At 38.4% G+C, this 19,440-nt stretch overlaps 3 protein-coding genes across 8 annotated transcripts; 1 reads left to right on the plus strand and 2 right to left on the minus strand.

Annotated features, from left to right (window-relative positions):
* The first annotated feature begins 13 nt into the window (after positions 1-13).
* LOC133846415 (WAS/WASL-interacting protein family member 3) lies at positions 14-19,322 on the plus strand. 6 transcript variants are annotated; one of them, XM_062281388.1, is made up of 9 exons: positions 20-645; positions 11,976-12,351; positions 12,551-12,822; positions 13,368-13,534; positions 13,783-14,229; positions 14,452-14,624; positions 14,698-15,092; positions 16,184-16,481; positions 17,922-19,132. In XM_062281388.1, the coding sequence occupies exons 2-9, from the start codon at positions 11,976-11,978 to the stop codon at positions 18,221-18,223; spliced, it is 2,430 nt and encodes an 809-aa protein (XP_062137372.1). In that variant the 5' UTR covers positions 20-645; the 3' UTR covers positions 18,224-19,132. The 6 variants fall into 6 exon arrangements, with proteins under 6 accessions (XP_062137378.1, XP_062137372.1, XP_062137375.1 ...); XM_062281391.1 differs by having other exon boundaries at positions 13,371-13,534; XM_062281392.1 differs by having other exon boundaries at positions 12,554-12,822.
* LOC133846419 (ficolin-2-like) lies at positions 7,727-9,088 on the minus strand. The gene is made up of 4 exons (XM_062281399.1): positions 8,875-9,088; positions 8,762-8,817; positions 8,205-8,709; positions 7,727-7,957 (listed from the first exon to the last, which is right to left on the minus strand). The coding sequence occupies exons 1-4, from the start codon at positions 9,000-9,002 to the stop codon at positions 7,798-7,800; spliced, it is 849 nt and encodes a 282-aa protein (XP_062137383.1). The 5' UTR covers positions 9,003-9,088; the 3' UTR covers positions 7,727-7,797.
* Positions 9,324-10,753, minus strand: LOC133846418 (fibrinogen C domain-containing protein 1). Its single transcript, XM_062281397.1, has 5 exons — positions 10,604-10,753; positions 10,493-10,542; positions 10,373-10,440; positions 9,785-10,304; positions 9,324-9,724 (listed from the first exon to the last, which is right to left on the minus strand). The coding sequence occupies exons 1-5, from the start codon at positions 10,664-10,666 to the stop codon at positions 9,529-9,531; spliced, it is 897 nt and encodes a 298-aa protein (XP_062137381.1). The 5' UTR covers positions 10,667-10,753; the 3' UTR covers positions 9,324-9,528.
* Positions 19,323-19,440: the final 118 nt, after the last annotated feature.

Below are 19,440 nucleotides of genomic sequence, written 5' to 3' on the forward strand. Positions count from 1 at the left end.
CATGCACTTTTAATAAAAAGTCACCGAAAACAAATGCAAATAATCAAACTAAATGCAAGTGATGTGCTTAATAATTGAATAAAAAAAAGTAAAAAAATGCATCTCATATCTTATAACCATCAAACACAATGGGCGTTTAATTGTTAATGCAGCGGGCAGAGAAAGCACAAATATCACAGTCGCAAGTCGCTCGTGTATGTGTATGTGTTTTTGCATGTGTGTGTCCGCCCGTGTGATTGTGTTTAGTTAGTCAATTTCAGTTTCTACGTTTTTCGGCAACTATTTTACCAGAAAATTTAATTTTGCACATTTTTACACTAAAAAAATAATCTCAATATTTGAGAATATTTGCAAAATAAAAAACAAAAACAAACAAAACGCTGGGCTGTCGTCTAAGTATTCCGCCCACTAATATCATAGAATTTCGGCAACGTTGTGGTTTGTTTGTAGATGGCGCCGCAATTGTTTCATTTTGAGCTTCTTTGTTTCCCATTAATAGAAATTTAAGACCGCGAGTGACCCAAATTCCAAACACAAAGTGCAAGTGAAGGCTTTCGCCTGGCATCAACAACAACAGATTGAGTTGCTGCTACAACAACAACATCATCACCAACAACAAAAAATCAGCTGTCAAACCGCTTCAAGGTAAGTTTGTTTCTAAATTAACCCGTTTTTCAGAGTTTGCTTTTTTTGTTCTTGCCAAGTTACTTGCTCAGACATAAAGAAAAAGTTTGTCTCTTTTAATAATACTGCTCGGCTTTTCCATTTTCGAATTCAGATGATAACTATAGGACAAGTCCTTTGAAACTTATCGATGACCAAACACTTGACTTTTCATTGTTGTTGTAGATAACTCGATCACTATTGATATTGAACCATAGGTTGCTTTTATCGATATCTTATCTCCAACTGGACAGCATAGCTATTCATTTCCATACACATGCCAAATCCCGGCTAACAGTATCAGTTGGGAGTTTTTTTTTTTGGGATAAGGCATAAAAAACACCCGGTTGCGAATTTAGTATGTTTTTTAATATAAGGATAGACGGCGAAATGTTTGAAATGAGAGCCGGCCGTGCAACAAACTGATCTGCTTTGATTTTGTTGCTTTGTTATCAGTTTGTACTTTTTGCCGTTTTAATCATATTAAGAAAGACGTTGCACGCGACACATAACGAAAGCAGCAGCAGCAGCTGTGGCAGCAACAACAAAAAGAATTGCCCAGCACTGACCTACAAAAAGTGCAATGCGCTCTCATCACAGACAAATTGCAATTGCTTTTTACATATACATATGTACAGTATGTATAGGGGTTGGTTTTTAGTTGGGTTAGGCGCGAAATTACTCGCCCACAAAAGTAATTTCTGTTTGTTTGAGTTGAGTTGAGTACCCGGGAGAGCGTTGAACTAAACTAACACACCAACTAAACAAATAGACAGAAAAAAGTGGAAAAACTTCAAAAGAAACAATGAAATGAAATAATTGCAAAAGTTGCAAGTGAAATCTGATAACACGAAAGCCTGCAAATATGCTTATACATATGTATATCGTGAAAATCATAGCTCCTATGCATCCAAGCTCGCGGATTTCTAGTTCTTCAAATATGAATACATATACAATATTATTTGTAATGCAGTATACCCGCTGCCCATAGGGTAGAAGGGTAATTTAACTTTATGCCGGTAGAAAATGTATATAGAAGGAGGCATCTCCGACCCCATAAAGTATATAATATGTACATATATACTTTATGGGGTCGGAGACCCGTAATTCTCTGATAAATGTCGCGCGCGACCATCTTTACAGTGACAAAAAAAAAACAAACTTAAACAATTTTAAAAATAAGTGAAGGTTATTCTTAAAGCTTTGGATAAGCACTATTTTTAGAGCTAAGATTGATTTTAGGAACTTGTTCTGTTTTACGATAAAATATATGAATTCGTTAATTTTTTGGTTTTGCGCACTAATTTGTTCATTTTTGCCATTATCAGAACAGAAAACAAAACAGAAAAAATATTCCAAAACCATTCTTAGCTCATCTATTGCTATAGAAATAACATTTTCTTATTTTTAAAATTGTAATTTTTTGTCACTGTAAAGATGGTCGCACGCGACATCCCTCTGAGAATTATCCATATGTATATTCTTGATCATCGTCAACAACCGAGACGATCTAGCCATGTCCGTCTGTCTGCCTGTCTCAGATCGTCGCAGATCAAGTTTGTTTCAAATTTTAGTCACACCCACTTCCGCCCCCGCAAATCGACAAAAATCGAAAAACAAGTGTAATTTTAAAACTAGAGTCGCGAATTAAATATGCAATAATACCTATAGTCTTTGTGATTCCTGACAATTTTAATTGTGATTCGATAAAAATTGTCGAAGTTATTAAAGAAATACTTTTGTATGGGCAAAAACGCCTACTTACTAGGGGTCTTAGTTGCTTTGCCTGACAATCTGATATATTTTGGAATATAAAGTATATCTTGAATGTAGTACCAAATCAATATACCAAATATACCATCTGACATCGATCACACTGTCTTACATGTTTTTATTCGAATAGTATATATTGAATGAGGAAAACTTACTTTATTTTGTTGATAGAAATAATTATGTATTTTTGAAATATTCGAGTTTCAGATAATTATTGACTTTATTTATTTGTTGTAAAGTTATTTTAGTAAAAATTGCAGAATCTACTGATTTACTTACTTTACATGTCAGTTAAGTTAAGAAAAGGCAACAAAATATGTATGCTCACACTGGGATTTTACTCAGTACTAAATTTTGTTTTGAATGTGAATATTATTGACATTTCATACTTGCTAGATGTCTTTGTTGTCTAGTGCAATTGCTGCCGTCACATACGCGGGTTCAATGTCATCGAGTGTGTCCTAGTCCACGGTGTGAGGTGACAACCCTTAGCAGTCATGCAACAACCTATGCAAGGACTGTCAACGCGTCTATTGTTAGAAAATACTAGTACGTCTCTCCCGCTCTCGTAAACTTTATGGCTGAAGAGGAGAGAGCGAGAACGAAACAACGAAAGCAAGCCTACGTACACTTGTCACACAATTGGCAGTTGCATTGCACTCACATCTCAACCTTGTATGCGGCCATTTGTCAAGTGTTGTAAAATGCGAAATAAAAAGCGATTCAATGCTGTCACACGTTGCTGTTGTTATACATGCTTATGGGGAACTGTGTATGGAAATGTGATTCATGCAGCATAAAATGCACTTCCTTATGGCAAACGACCTGCCCAGAATTGTTAAATGCTAACTTTGAAATTACCCAAAGCCAAGGTTTATGAAAAATGTTCACAACTTTTGAACAAAGACTACAAAAATGCAGCGAACTTAAAACAAAAATGCTGGCACACTGTCTGACTTCATGTTACTCATTACTGTTTCGTTAACAGTTGTTTTCTTATTAAGCTTAACCCTTTTACACCCATATAAAAACTCTACCCCTTTTGGGTAATGTTGACTTAGTCGATACCCTTCCAGCGTTTGGAAAACAAACATTTTTGCGCCTTTCGCTTCCTCAATGCAAATTGCGAGAACTGAGTCATCGTTGATTGTTTACATCATTATTGTTATTGTGATACATGTCATACGTACTTGTATGTGGCTCCATAATTACATACATATGTACTTGCATATGTGTGTATAGCATGTAAACCCGAAGTTAACTTAACACCGCTGTTGTCATTGAACGCCTCTTAGCGCTGCAATATTTTGCATTAGTTATTTAAGTATTATGCGACGGCGCTGAAAACCGCATTTTAATAAACCCCACAATGAGACCCACTTCATCGCTATGACTGCTGTTGTTGTTGTTTCTGTTGTTGCTGTAAGCGAATACGGTTGATCATAGCGAGTAGCGATGGGGGGCCTAAATGCAGGGAATTTAGAAGATCACAGCACGACTAAAACTAGATATACATTTTTTTTATATATACATATGTTTTTTTGGCTTTGAAAAGCTGTCATTTAATTATTACTGATATTGTATACTTCTTAAATGACATTTTTAAGATACAGATATAAAAAAATTGAGGACATTTCAAGAGATATATATTAAAGAGTCAGCAGAAAAAATAAAAATCGCACTTGTAAATTCCTTTGAAATGTAAACTGTTAGTTGTCGCCGTAACAAATTAAAATTAATTGAGATTCCTGAATTTAGTGAGGTTTTGCTACTGAAACTAGTTCTGTATGTGTAGGCTTTCTACAGATGTCGAGTTGTGCTTATATGAGTCACTATGAATAATTCTAAGAGAATTAAATGCTTGCTCATCAATTCATCTGTTATTTCTCTTTATTTGTTTCTTTTAAAATTATACAAATTTACCAACATGATCTCAGATAGTATGTGCTTACTTATTGTAAACAAAATTCGTTGATTTGCGTACGTGTTGGGCATTTGAACGTCGAACTCTGGGCAAATACATATATGTACTTATAACTATATATGCATGTACATACATATATGTATGTATATAGACATTGCCCTGATGTTATAACAGTTTTGTGAGCAGCACATTTAAGTGCAAACATCACATTTTCGTATTTCCATCTCAGACAATGCTTTACACTGCGGTCACATAATTTTATCTTTTTGCCAAGCATTTGGAATTTCAATTAAAATATCACGATACTCGGCTTTTACAATTGTTGGCCCACAGCGCACGCTGCAAAGACATTGAAATGCTAATTAATTGCAACTGCCAACTGTTTGTGTTGCCACTGGAGCTGCCAACACTATTCGATGATGGCTTACAGCCAAGACTGATAATCTAGTTGAGAGCACGACAAACCCGAAACTACGACTGTGTCAACGCAACAAAAGAAATTGAAACTGAAAGCGAAAGTCGGTTGTTAAGGTTTTTTCCCCTCAGATTTTATGACTTTATTATTTAATCTGTATTTGAAAGCCAGTTTCGAATAGATGAAAGATATGTGGAAATACAGCACAAATCTTGGAGAAACAGAACTTCAAGATGCAAGTTTCAATCTTTGACAATTGGGTTTAAGATTGGTCTCTTAATGTTGTAGGACATGATTCAGGGCGGGTTTTTTACTGCCACGACATGATTAAAATGACTTTAAGTTGATTTCTAATCATGACCATATGTAAGCATAAATTGTGGTTTTTCCTATATATTTGCTTAACACTAACGACTTTTTTTATTTGCTCTGGTAATCCTAAGAATTTTTATGAGAGTGCCATCCTGTTTGCTTACATTCATCATATATGTTGATTATAATAACAGAGAAGGAAACCACTGTTCAGGGTTTTTCTTTGCTGGCCAATGATTCATGTCAAACACTTCGCTGGAAATTTAAAGTATTAGGCAGAAGGAATTTGTATAGTAACTCTATCTTATCTGGAAGACGATAAACTTATCGTTTGGTAGCGCGCAAGCAATATGAAAAAAAACCAAAACAGACATCGCAAAATATTACAATGAAATGACGACTACAATTTTCGTGTTGGAAACAAACTTTTCAGACAACTTGGGGCTAAGCCAAAACTCATGAACGTCTTATAGGAGATATGATTTGATTGATAAGTGTTTTCTGATAATACAAGTTCAATGACAGGTACGGGATATTGGAATTTCGATCCCAGTCAATTCGGGGCAAGCACTCGCTGATATCATTATTTAGAGTTCTTTAATTCTTTGTTTATGGGCTGACTCAAGGTAATAGGACTTTGCGGAAATGCGGTCAGCGAAGGAATTGTGGATAAGTGTATTGCTGTTTTATCCGAAGTCTACACTTGCTACTCATTCAATTAATGTGTTCGAGGTGTGTTTCACCACGTACCACAACTCTCTCCCATCCAGAAGCGTTTCGATTGCCCTAAACTGTCATCAACTTAATTGCCCCAAATACACCAGGGTGTGCACAGTTGTTGTTCTGTTGTCGGTTGTGCTGGGCGTGTATGGCCATAAAATCAAATTCAATTTGACAAATCATTACAGCACGCATCGGTTTTTAGGGGGTTCATTCGATTTACTTTGTTTCGTAGGGCTTGTTTTTTAGGTTCATTTTTGATGGATCCTCTCCGGAAGTGCGGCTAGTAGCGCGTGCAAATTGATTTCGCTGTCAAAAATTAATATCCAAGCCAAAAAAGTGTGTGTTAAATGTTAACACTCCTATTTATAATGCACGACTAGGCCTCGCGGTGTGCTGTGCTGTGCTGTGGTAGTGGTGGGGTTGTGGTAACTCTGTAAAACAATACATTGCAAACATTGCGTAAGTTCCCGACGACAAACCACAAAACGCCCCCAACATCAAGCCATGTAAAGTGTGGCAACGCCAGCCGCAATTCACACGAGAGCAGGAAAGCGAAATCACGATATGGATGATAACGTAAACTTTGTATTGACAATTGCGGATGATCAATTATACATATCATATGATATCAGTACAAATATTATGTAATAATCACTATATTGTATCTATTCTAGATACTGTGTTATTTATTAGATATATGTAAATACATGATATGTTCATGCCATTATGCAAATGCTGTTCGGATGACTAAACGCCATTCACTGTTGTCATTTGAGAAGTATCGAAATGAATGAGTTGCCTGTGAGTTAAGCTGAGTAGTCTGATCACTGTCAATAAAGAGAAAGAGCTTCGCAGCAGCTGTACAATTAAGTGCCGCGTCGTTCCGTCTGAATCGAGCTATAGCATGAATCATGAATCACATGCAACCACTCACGACCAACGGGCATTATTGCAGTTAAGGAGTTTCCAGTTTACCCAGCGCAGCACAGTGGGCACACACTTCCAGGCAGGCAATCATATTCGTCCCACTGTGGCACTGTTAATGACTCAAGTCTGAAGCAAGACTGCAAATATTTCGCACGTTTCACAAACAAACGCATACACTAATACCAACTCTCACAGGCACACGCACAGTAGCCCATAGTTACAGTTAAATGCTTTTTGCACTGACCGTCGATCATCAGTGCTTTACTTGTGTGAGTGTGAGTGACAGACAGGTGCTGAAAAGCGGTTGCGGCTGCTCCGTCTCGCCTCGTCTTTCTTCTTCGCTTTGTCGTGGTACTTGTCATTTCTGCATTTGAGAACAACAACAACAACAACAAAGAGAATGACTGACGTCACAGCAACGTAGTTGGTTGGCAATTTTGTCGCTTTATTCTGATTCTAGTTGCGTCCGCGTCGACCTTAACAGCTAATTTTATGAATTGCTTGAAGCGCTCTCTCACACGTTTATTCACTGGCCCCCCTCAAAGCTTTATAGTGCTCACTTAACGGGCATTCTCTCTGTTTTTCTCTTATGCTCTCTCTCACTGGGTCTGTGTCTCCCCCGCTATGGGGTATGCGCTCTTTGCATTGGCATCGCATGCGCGACCGTCGCGTCGAGTGTTCTTCAGTTGCTTTTCGACTCGCGAACTGAGCGCAACGCACAATTTAGCGGGTTTTACGACTTTTGTGCTTTTTGTTTGTGTTGTAAATGTGCGGAGTGGAAAGGCATAATTAATAAAACAAAAGCAAACGTCGGCCAACGACAGCGACAACGAAAACAACAAAAATTAACAAGAGCGCCATATATAATCAAAACGTAAATAAAAGTGTAGATAACGAAAGAAATAAACAACTGGAAAGCTTCAAACCGATCAAAATCTTTCGATTAAAATTCTTATTGTGGATGACTCAACGCAACGACAAATCGAATGTTTCTTTTTGTTTTATACAATTAATAAAGAAAAACTGCATAATAATGAGCTGTGTGCTGTGACTTTCAGCCTTAGGGCTTATTCGATGAAGCTGCTCGACACCTTGGCCTTATCATCATTTGTGTTAGCTTGTAGCCATAATCGTAGCCCCTCCAGCTCTTCCAGCAAATGCCGCGACCCGATAGCTTCACTTCATATCTGCCGCCCTCGATATACTGACCATTTAAGTTACTGCAAATAAAAGTAATACAAGATTATTGCCAACCAGATCAATAATATCATCAAGAAACCCAAATAATAATTGTGAAAGCATTAAGTTAAATATTAGTTGATATGCTGTTTCGAGTTAACAAACTTAACAAGTGTGCATAGTAATAACGAGTTAATTTTAGAATATTATCGCAGATTTATTATACCTTTCAAAAACTTGATCAAGTTAAAGTTCCCTAACAGTGTCTGAAGTTTGTTATATACTCACCTATGCTCGCACTCCTTGTACCACCAAGCACCCACATTCGATAATGGACATTGACCCCTGGTGTGATCATTATCGAAAGTGGAAAATGGCATTCCCTCATGATATCTTAAAGAATCTCCAGCATCGCCAGAGTATTTTCCCAATGAGAGCAGTGAAAATGCATCGGACTCGTTGCCAACGATGAAGTGATCGTATTTGGCATAATGGGATTCGCCATCAAAGTCCTGTAGATATATGTACAGCTCGTTTGGCTCTGCCGAGGTCATAGCATGCAAATTCTCCAATCCGATAAAGAACTCTCCATGCAGATTTCCAAAACCCTTTCGATACTCGTTCCAGCTGCGATAAAAGTTTTCACTACCGTCTTGTCGTCGTTGTATGGTTGTCCAGCCTGCGCCTGCTGTGCGCGTCTCACAAGCGACCGCAAAGGGTGGCAATCCTGGCACTTGTATAGTTTGTATGGTGTTTGTATTGATCATGGCCGCCAAGCACGATGGCGGATAGCCTAGAGGCGAAATGATTAATTTGCATTTTGGGCTTTCAAAGTAACTTTATACCTTTGGGCACGGATAGCGCATTCATAGCTTTAAGTTGATTCAATTCTCGCTCTAAGCTGGTGGATAAAAACAAGTTGATTTTAAATGTGGTTATGATATATTCATAAAGTCACCTGGATATTAGTGCTTCGGCTTGGACTATAATATTTTGCCAAGATTTTCCATCTGCTGCCAGGACTGGCAATCCATTACAGATGCAATAGAGTAACCAGATTATATATATTTCAATATGGCACTGCATTTAAGCTGATCTCACAATATAAACTAAACACAAGTGGCAACATATTTTAATCGAAGTGCTCAGCTTTCAAGCATACCCTTTACTATTTGCCAAAAGGGTATGCTAAAAACTCATAACCGCAGACATTAATTTGCGTTGAAAATTTAAAATAAAGTGGTGCAACCGATAATGATGAAGATGACTAATAGATACCTCGCAGTTTATTTCTAGACGTAACCTTAGTTTGTGGCGATTGTATAAAATTATAATCTTATCAGTTGCATGTAAAAGCGTAGGTCAAGTATTTAATAGCGTGATAATTAAATGTGGAAGTGCATGAAAAAATAAGTATATTTATGTACTATACAAATATTTATTTGTTCAGGAAATGCGCAAAAGGTTTTTGCTATTAATGTTAAATCGCAAGACAAACTTTTTCGAATATAAATAAAACACATTTTGCATACTAATAGAGATATGTTACATAGTACTCTCGAATTCTCGCCGACCAAATGCTACAATGAATGAAAATTAATAATGGCGAGTATTAAAATGATTCACATTCTCTTGAAGCTGTCGTATTGCCATGAGGGGGAGTAGGAAAATTACGGCACTTGGGTCGGATCATCATTTGGGTGAATCTGTATCCATAGTTGTGACCACGCCAAGCTCTCCAACACATGCCCCGAGCGAAGAGCTTCTCCTCGTATTTGCCGCCCTTGATATATTGACCATTGAGGTTGCTGACGATAGATCCATGTATCAATATCACACAAAATATAAAATTTTGAAATAATGCTCACCTATCGACACAACTGTTATACCACCAGGCACCGACATGGAGAAATGCACAGTTGCGATGAAACTCCCGATCATTATCCCGATCGTAGGTAGAGAACTTCATCTTGCGATGACTTCGCAATGAATCTCCTGCTGTTCCCGAATAGTCACCCAGCATGTTGAGTGCATAGTCATCCTGTTCGCTGCCAATGGCAAATTCATCAAATTTCGCATAACGCTTCGCACCATCAAAGTCCTCCAGGGCAATGTAAAGCTCAAAGGGTTCCATCGCTGTTATCGCGCGCAGTTTCTCCAGGCCAATGAAGAACTCGCCGTTGAGATCACCAAATCCCTGCTTGTACTCCGCCCAATTTCGAAAGAAATTCAAGCTGCCATTCAGCCGCCTTTGTATGACCAGCCAGCCGAAGCCGGCAATGCAATTGTCACAGTAGACTTTGAATGGATCAATTCCCGGCACTTGTATTTTGTGCACTCCACTTGAATTGAAAAAGGACGATAGACAGGATGACGGATAACTTCCACCTGTATTTAAAACACACACGAAGAGTATTACAATTAGTTAATCCATTAGTAAATAAAAGCAAATATACTTGTCTTGGGGAATTGTGAATCTTCAGTATACGCGTAGTCCTTGAGTTCTTCTAGCTTATTCTTCAAACTGTAAAATAATCTAGTTTTATACTTTACATCCATTTGTTCTCTTTACTCACCTTCTCAGCAGATTTTCTGCAGTGTTCTCCCATATTTCCAGACCTTCTGCCTGTAAAACATTGTCAATCTTGTAATGATCTCACATATATAAGCAAAACTTATATTCTTACCTCAGCACTTATGCACCACACACTTAAAAAGCTAAAAATTATAATTGTTTTGCTCACAACCATTATGATGCACCTTGTTAGCTATTCTTTAAACACACTTTAAAGATCGTGTAGTAAGTTTAATTGTAGCATTGCGTTTAAAATAATTTCTCAATCTTTCTTTATGAGCTGCGATGCGAATAAAAGTCTAAACCTTATCTCTGCTATGAATCGTTTCACGGTTTTGATGCTTTTCATTCATTGATTACCCACTTTAGCCATGTAGATTGTACAATGAATGTTTATTTGCATTATTCATATCACCCTTTCCACGAAGCTATTATCATGCGCTATATATAGTGTATGTAAGTCGAGCTCGAACATCTATAAATTGTTTCCTTATTCATTCAACTGAATTATTATTATTTTTTTATAGTAAAGGGCTTTGCAATGTGGATTGAGTGTAGGATACAATTTTTAGGTGTTAAAAACCTACGAAATAAATGAATTTTCTTTACTGAGGATAGTGTGTGAAATGACCAACAAAGCAAATGAAAATAGTTTTGAAAGCAACTCAATTTAAACAATTTGATCAATAAATGCCGCATAAGATCATTAAAAATATTAGTTCACTGCGAATCAACTAAATCGAAATGAAAAATATTTATACATAAAGTAGATATACAATAAGTAGATTTACTTTTCGATTTCTTTCTTTTTTGTTAGCTAAAAATGAAAACAAATAAATTGGAGTGAGATAAAAAAAGTGATCTGCATATTTGTATTTAAATATGCAAACAGCTGGCAAACATACGTTTGATATATAGATTCTGGCATGATGCTGGCACGTGTGGGCTTTATGTGGATTCTGTGGGAGCTATGCGCCCAATGGCTGTCAAACTGTGCGGTGCGGGGTTTTTTGGGTCTGGCATTCATTTTACGCGCTGTTTGCGCTTTGGATTTTGTTTTGTTTTATCCGACGCGTCAATCTCGAAATGAAAATACAACAAAATGAATAAATAAAACAAGCGAACGCTTAGACAAGCCAAGACAAGAGACACACGAATAGACGTAAATAATAATAAGTATAGAAACTTTGTTATTAAACGTGTGGGTGGCGACAGTTACTGCTGCTGTCGACTTCGACTTGAGCGCGTCTCGATCTCGAACTCGCTTCAGTCTTCAGTATTCAGTATTCAGTCTTGAGTTTCAGCCACGACGTGGCACACACGGAAAGTTCAGCTTGAAGATTGCGCCCAAAAATGCGTTTGATTCGACGCGCAAACCCAAAAGTATCCTTAATAGTTATCGATAGTTGTTTTTGTTCATACTGTTGCTCTATTATTATTTATCGATATTCATAAATTCTAACGGCTTACTGGCTTCTTTGCAGATGGCCATACCGCCACCACCGGGACCACCGCCACCACCAGGACCACCGCCGCCGCCGGCCATGGGTGGCCTGAAGCTAGGGGGTGGCGGAGGAAGCGGAGATGCACGCTCCGCTCTGCTGAACTCTATTCAAAAGGGGACAAAGCTGCGCAAGACGGCGACCGTGGACAAAAGTGGTCCAGCGCTGTCGGGACGTGTCTGTGATGGAGAGGGTGGCTCCTCGGCTGCGACGTCGGCGTCGAAGCGCACACTGAACAACAACAACACCAGCAGCAACAACAACAACAGCACTATTGGCAATGGGGCGCCAAAATTGGGCGGTTTATTTGAAGGTCTCTCCCAAATGCCAAAGCTGAAGCCCGTGAACGGAGTGCGAGGTGAGTTCAAAACGCATACAGTTACACATCTTTTTATGTGTGTGTGTGTGTGTGTGTTAGTATATTTGTAGTGTATGCAAATTAACATTGAGTGTGTTTTGTTGCTCAATTGATTTCCGCTTTGGGTATTTGGACGCACGCCCACGCATCACGCACCAACAACAACAATAACAACAACTAAAACGATCATAAATATTAGCAGTAACAACAACAACAACAACATCAGCAACGAAGTCCACAACGATTGAAACGCGGAGCAACAGCCCCCCCACCGCCGCCGCCTCAGCGAGCATGAGCAATGGACCCATGGACTTCAACACAGAGCTCACAAAGCATTTAACATTGAAGCGCCAGAAGCAACAACAACAACAACAAACATCACAGTCATCAGCAAGCAACAACAGCACACATATCAATGCAACCGAGGCAAATTTGAGAACAAATCGCGGACCACCACCGCAGCCGCCAAAGGTAAGCAAAAGAAAGATGTGGGACCCACTCAAAGAGCTATTTCGACTAATTTATAAATAAGTCACAACAGTCCAAGAGAGCCTAGGCAAAGCAAAGAATTAGGCTTTACTTATTTAAGGGAAATACATTTATATTTTTTTGTTTTCTCCTTTTATTTACCATCTGTCTTCTTAAATTGTATAATTAATATTAAATTAATAGAAATAGCAGGTTTTTTGTATATAAGCTAAATATGCAAACGTTATTTCCACGTGAAAGACTCCAAAAGAACCGATTGAACGATCAGCGTTGCTCAAATGAACTAGTTGCTCGAAAGGATACCAAATTAACTCGATAAACGATAAGTTAGGATTGAAATTGAGCTAGTTGCCGGAAAGAGCAGCAAGTAAGCTCGATAAACGATAAATTCGAGTCATTCAATTAGTTCGCTTAGCTTGTTTTTCAATTAATTAGTTCCAAATTGCGCTCCAATTGATTATATTGTTTAAATAGCATATATATGGGTTGGATTAATTTATATATGTATATATCTTGCTTATTCTCAGCAGAACTCCAGCGAATCCATATTGGACCGCATGAACATACCCCGCACACCGGCGCCGCCCACATCCAATGGCAATGGCAATGTCAAGCCGAAAGCCTCATCGCCCACGCTCTCGGAGAGCAGCAGCAGCGGCAGCGGCAGTGTGAAGAGCAAAGCGGCAAATCTTAGGTGAGTTTCTCTCGCTCACTCTTAGTCTTGTTCCCTTTTGAAATTTAGCATTAAACAGGTATTTGATTGGGAATTAATCATGTGACATTTGTTGTTTTTATGGGTATCATTTATTTTCTAATCACTTCTATTTTTGAATTTTGGATATTTTGACAAGGAATTTGTAAATTTTTGTAATGTTTTGCATTTTGATTTTGTTTTTGGTTTCTTTGCCGGGCAATTTGGTTAAATCCCCCATCCATCCACAGTATCTCGTTAGGCAATAGTTTTGTAAATAGTTCAATTACAAGAACGACAACAACAAGCGCAACAACAACAGCATCCGCATCCGCAACAGCAACAGCAACAAGTCGAGCAACAACATCAACGGGAACACTGCGCAACTTGGCGCCAAACAAATCAACACTGTTCGGTGGTAGTCCTGGTGCGGTTAGTGGTGGTGGGGGCAGCGGTGGGTCAGCAATTGGTGGTGCTGTTGGCAGTGGTGGTGGTGGTGGTGGTGTTAATGTCTCGCCCACGCCTCCGCCCCCATCTGCACCCACTCATGCGCCCCCAAATCCAGCACAACAGAAGCCCGCAATTGGATTTGGCAAGCCAAATTTTGCGCCAAAGCCGCCGGGTCTGCAGCAATTGGCGCTAGCCAATGGGCATCAGCGTCCAGTGGTTGCGCGCCATCACAGCATGAAGTCACCCAGGTATAGCACAAACACATACACAAATCTCATCTCCGATACGCTACGACTAACTATTATAAGCTCCAAGGCTCCATAAATTGCACTGCTGCTTCAGCTGCTAACCTGGTAACGCTCGCTTTAATCCTGCTGCACCTCCGCTTCCATATCTCAATGCTACTCTTGCTTCTCTTTCGATTTCCGATTTGCCCTAATTTTCTGTATCTGTTTTGTGTGTGTGTTCAGATCCCCGCCAGCTGTGGGCGCCGTCAATGGTCCCGTGTTTCCAACGCAACAACATTTCGGCACAATGCGCGCTCCACTGCAGCAGACGTTGCTGTTGCAATCCAGCGATGGCATCGGTGGCAGCACCAACAGCATCACTGGCAGCATACGCTCTGCCCCCAACCCGCCAAAGAGTGAGTATACTTCTGTCTATAATCCCATACATGTATGTTCATAAATTTCTAATTGCTCTCTTTGTAATTGCAGCACGCCCCTCGACGAAGCCACCGCCACCTCCGACGCCAGCGCGCAGCATCTCGAACAGCAATTTGAGCAGCATTGCAGCGCCAATCAGTGCCGTCAATGCGACGCTGGTTCAAAGTGCGGCCATTAACACAACGCCAGCGCCATCTCCGCCGCCCCTGCAGCCGCCGTCTAATTCAAGCAGCAGCAGCAGCGTTGCCACACTGCGCGATCAGTTCCGAGTCGGTGGCACCTCGACGCCACCAACGCCGCCTAACGTCACGGCTAGTCCGAAGGCTGCGACAATGCGAGAGAAGGTGAATCCCATCATATTGAACGGGGGGCCCATTAATCCACCAGCGTTGCCTCCCCATCGCAGCTGCCCGCCGCCACCGCCCCCGCAGCGACAGTCAAGCAATGTAAGTAAACAACAAGTTGGCGCAAATGCCAAAGGTAACAGCAGCAGCAGCAGCATCAGCAGCAACAGTAATCTCAGCACAAATTTTGCAGACAACTCTAATTGCACTGTAAGAAATTCAAGAAGTTTTGCTAGCTTACAATTGGAATAATTATTTAAGCTTATTTTTCTCTGCGTTTTTTTTACGACATGCAATTTATTTATTTCTGAATGGTATTAATTTAACTTTTTATATAATTAGGAACGTTTTTTTGTTGAGCATAAATTAGTGTTGGGTACGGAGAATTAGTTTTGAGTTAATTTTACTTCTTCTTTCATATATAATCTATAATTAGTTCGGTTACAGTCTTACATTTAGTCATTTTCATAGATATTTATATATATATTTTTTAAAATTCATTTTAAATAGTGTTAGTTGTCAATCAAATTTAATTTTGATTATCCGCTACCCCTACAAGGTAAAAGATTGTTCTAATTTTATTGTTGTTTTTTTCTATTTTGCTGTACAAATTTTTTAATGCAAATATTTTTGTAAACCATTTACATACTGGAATATAAGCAATTATTAGAACCAGCTTGAGCTTTTCTGACAGTGCAGTCAGCTGAGCTTTGCAGCTCTCTTCAAAAAACAAACATGCCCACTCAATCACTCTCTCTCTCTCGTTTCGACTCCTTTGGCGCTGCGCACTCGCTCTTTGCTTTTCGCTCTCTGCTGTCACCTCTCAATTTTTGGGTTGCGCACATTCGTTTTGCTTTTTACTACCTTTATGGATTTTCCAACAATACGTGACCAAAACAGCATCAATACGCAACGTTGAGGTCGCGACGCTCTGTCCACTTTAGTTTGATTATTGTTGTATTAAGTGTGCAAAGGAGATAGTTGAGTTAACAGTGTTTTGGTTGCTATGTGAAACCTTTATCAGATTGAGCTATAGTGCAAGACTCACAAATACGAAACAAAAGACGGGCCAAGGCTAACAACAGAATGCTGATGCTCAATCAGAAGCGCAACGTAACTTGGCATTTGAACTAAACTGAAATTGAGAAACTGGCACAGAACTGACCTATGAATTATGTTCTATTGTTTTGCAGGCTGGATCCCAGCAACAGCAGCAGGCCCCCGTTCCGCCCCAGCGTCATTCCTCGATAAGGGCGAATGCGCCATCAACGCCGCCCACGCACATGGCCAATGCGACGCACAATTTTGGCAGCAGCGGTGGCCTGGCAACGGGAATGGGAATGGGAACGGGAGCATCAGTTGGTCGACTGGTCATCGATTTGGAGGCTAAGTTTGGCAAGAGATTTCATAATGTCACCGAATTCCCGAAGCCGCCGCCGTTTCTAAATATACAAAAAATCTATCCTAGTCGCACGCTTAAGGCCACCAATGGTATGTAATGGATAAATGCATAAGTGTGTGTATGTATTGGCATAAGTATGTGTGCGCATATATGCATAGGTGTGCGTGGTTTGGGTGTGTGGGTGTAAAGCGCGCCGTGTTGATTATTACATACTATGATTATGATTATGTTTAGAATTACTACGATTACGATTATTTTTTTTATTTCTATTTTTTATTGTTGTATACACACACATGGAATGCTGTTATATAATACAAATAATTTTTTATTATTATTTTTAAGTGAAACAAACAATGTAGCATTTTGTCAGATTTGCAAAAAGGATGAAACTTTATACAACGATGTAATTTTTAATTGTATTAGACACTCTCCACATGTACATACATACATATACACATACTTACACACAAAAACGATGTTATTACATTAAACGTTAAAATTTTTATTATTAATTATTATTGTTTTATTGATCGCGAAAATGTATGATAATGTTATGTATCTTTAATAATGCAAAGTTGATAGCTTTATTCCACAACAATTTGTTAAAATGCCCATTTTCAATTTTCTTTCTTATTATATTTAAAATATATACCACAAAAACCTATGTATTTTAACCTTTGTATGTGTTAACAAAGAAAACGCGATATTATTCACTAAGCACACACGCATATTTTATGTATTATGATCTAGACATATGTTTTAATAGATATAAAATGCCTCTTATAAATGTTTATACTACAATTTGCATTATGTTCAAGTCCCAATGCATTATATCTGTACTATATAACTACTATATATCTGTAGCGCATGCTTTTATTTCTTATGTATTGTCTACGATCGGCTTCATTATATTTACTACATATACTCGTATACATATACTGCATATATACAAAACAAACAAACATAAATCTACGGTCTTTGATATTTAATCTTTTACACATACATATATTGGAATATACTATATGTTTATGTGTATATGTTATATCGATGAATATTTAGGTTTAGCACAAGCACATTATTGTTTTATTTGAAGTTAATTTTATGAACAATAAAAAGCCAAAATAAAATTGAATTTTAAATACATTTTACATGATTTGTCTTGTCCTTCACAACCATATACACGCCTCCAAACGCCTCCACAAGTGATTCTCTTATACTGTTATTCTATTTTTCTTTGTATCATTTGTGTGAGTAAATTTTGCTTGTAACTTATCCATTGCCTAACCAACAGATGGCGCTGTACGATCCTCTTATATTATATTTTGTTTCGTTTACGTTTGTGTGTGTGTGTGTGTGCGCGTTCGCTTGTGAATTGTCCATTGCCTATCCAATAGGCGTCGCTTTGAAATGAGATCGTCATTTGTCTCTTTGCATGTAAATACGTGTATCTATATATATACTTTTCCTTTCTCTCTCTCTCTCTCTCTTGCTGTACCCGGCTTTCTATATCCAAAACGCTTGATATCCAGACGCTGTTTTGATGCCTAACAACAATAACAATAACAGCAACAACAACAACAGTTCAGCTGCATTCAACAACAATGCTAAACCGCCAACGGTACTGAAACCAGCCTATGCGCCCCTCAAAAAGCATCGAGCCCCCGCGCCTCCACCACAGGCTGGCGTCGCAGCCGCCACAGTGTCTGTGATAAGGCAATCGAGTTTTCTTTATGGCGGCAACGGCACATCAGCTGGCGCAGCGGCAGCTCCAAATGTGCGGCCGCAGTCGCAGCCGGCGTCGGGTGTGACGCGCAATTCAACGGTCTATTGAGATGGGCTCCAAATGTAACCATAATTGTAAAACTGTATCGATGTTTATGCTTTGTATATACACAAGATTTATATGTGTGTTTGTACTAATCGTTGTTGTGGTGCAGAGTCATGTGCGTGTGTCGACTGTCCAAGTGAAAAGTGTAAAAATATATTTGAGAACAGAAACAATAACAAAGGCAGAGAGGACAATTAGATTGTGGGTGCCATACTTAGCACATAAGAAGTGTACATTGCACAAGGAGCGTGTGAAGCGTGCGAAAGAGCTTACTTTGAGAAGCCTTATTAAATTTGTTGGCGATTGCATTACAAAATTTAATCCTAATTAACATTTAATGAACTAACTCCCAACTAGGATTAAACAATATTAATATTTTTAACTAATTTTCATATCAGTCAAATGTAATTTTGTAACCTTTCTTCTGATTTCCATGTGTTCCTTTTGGGAGAAAGTCGATTTGTGATGTAACTGAAATTTCGAGTTATGTGAATTGAGCCAAGGTGCTGGTTAACTTAATAGTAGAGTCTTCCCAGGCTTAACCGAAATACTAATATAATCTGTATATAACAATTTAGCTGCATTTGAGTTTAGACCAAAACTTAGTCAAATTACGCACGAGACAACACCAAAATGGGAAATCCCCTTTATAGTACATATACGCATATTTAAGGAGCGTTGTGTCTCTATCCCTATCTTACTAGACTGAGAAATGTTAAGCCCACATACATATATTTTTAAATGCTAGCAAACACACACAATAATGTTAAATTTAATGCAGGAGAAACTATCAAAAAACAAGTATAAAAAATATAGCACAACTGAAAGTTTTCCAACGAATTCGCAAAATCATCAAAGTGCATTTTCCATTATCAAAATTTTGATTTTCTCAAGTACTGAACTATATACATATATTCTTTTTGTTTTTGTAATACTTTTGAAACGACATTCTTGAATTTCAGATATCAATAATTGTATTTATCAAAGAAAAAAAAGGAAAAACCTTGGGCAATATTATTCATAAACATCAAATGAATTATTATTAAATTTAATCATTGTTGTTAGACCTTTGAAGTCATTAGCTGTAATTAATCAGTATACTTATTATTACATAGGAACATTCTAATCAACGTCATTGCATTTGAAGTTATCATATTAATAAATTTAATGAAAAACATTGCAAAATTCAAAAGTCGTTTTTCTCTAATTGGACCCTGGTT

Source organism: Drosophila sulfurigaster, chromosome 3, assembly GCF_023558435.1.
Source record: "Drosophila sulfurigaster albostrigata strain 15112-1811.04 chromosome 3, ASM2355843v2, whole genome shotgun sequence".
Lineage (NCBI taxonomy): Eukaryota > Metazoa > Arthropoda > Insecta > Diptera > Drosophilidae > Drosophila > Drosophila sulfurigaster.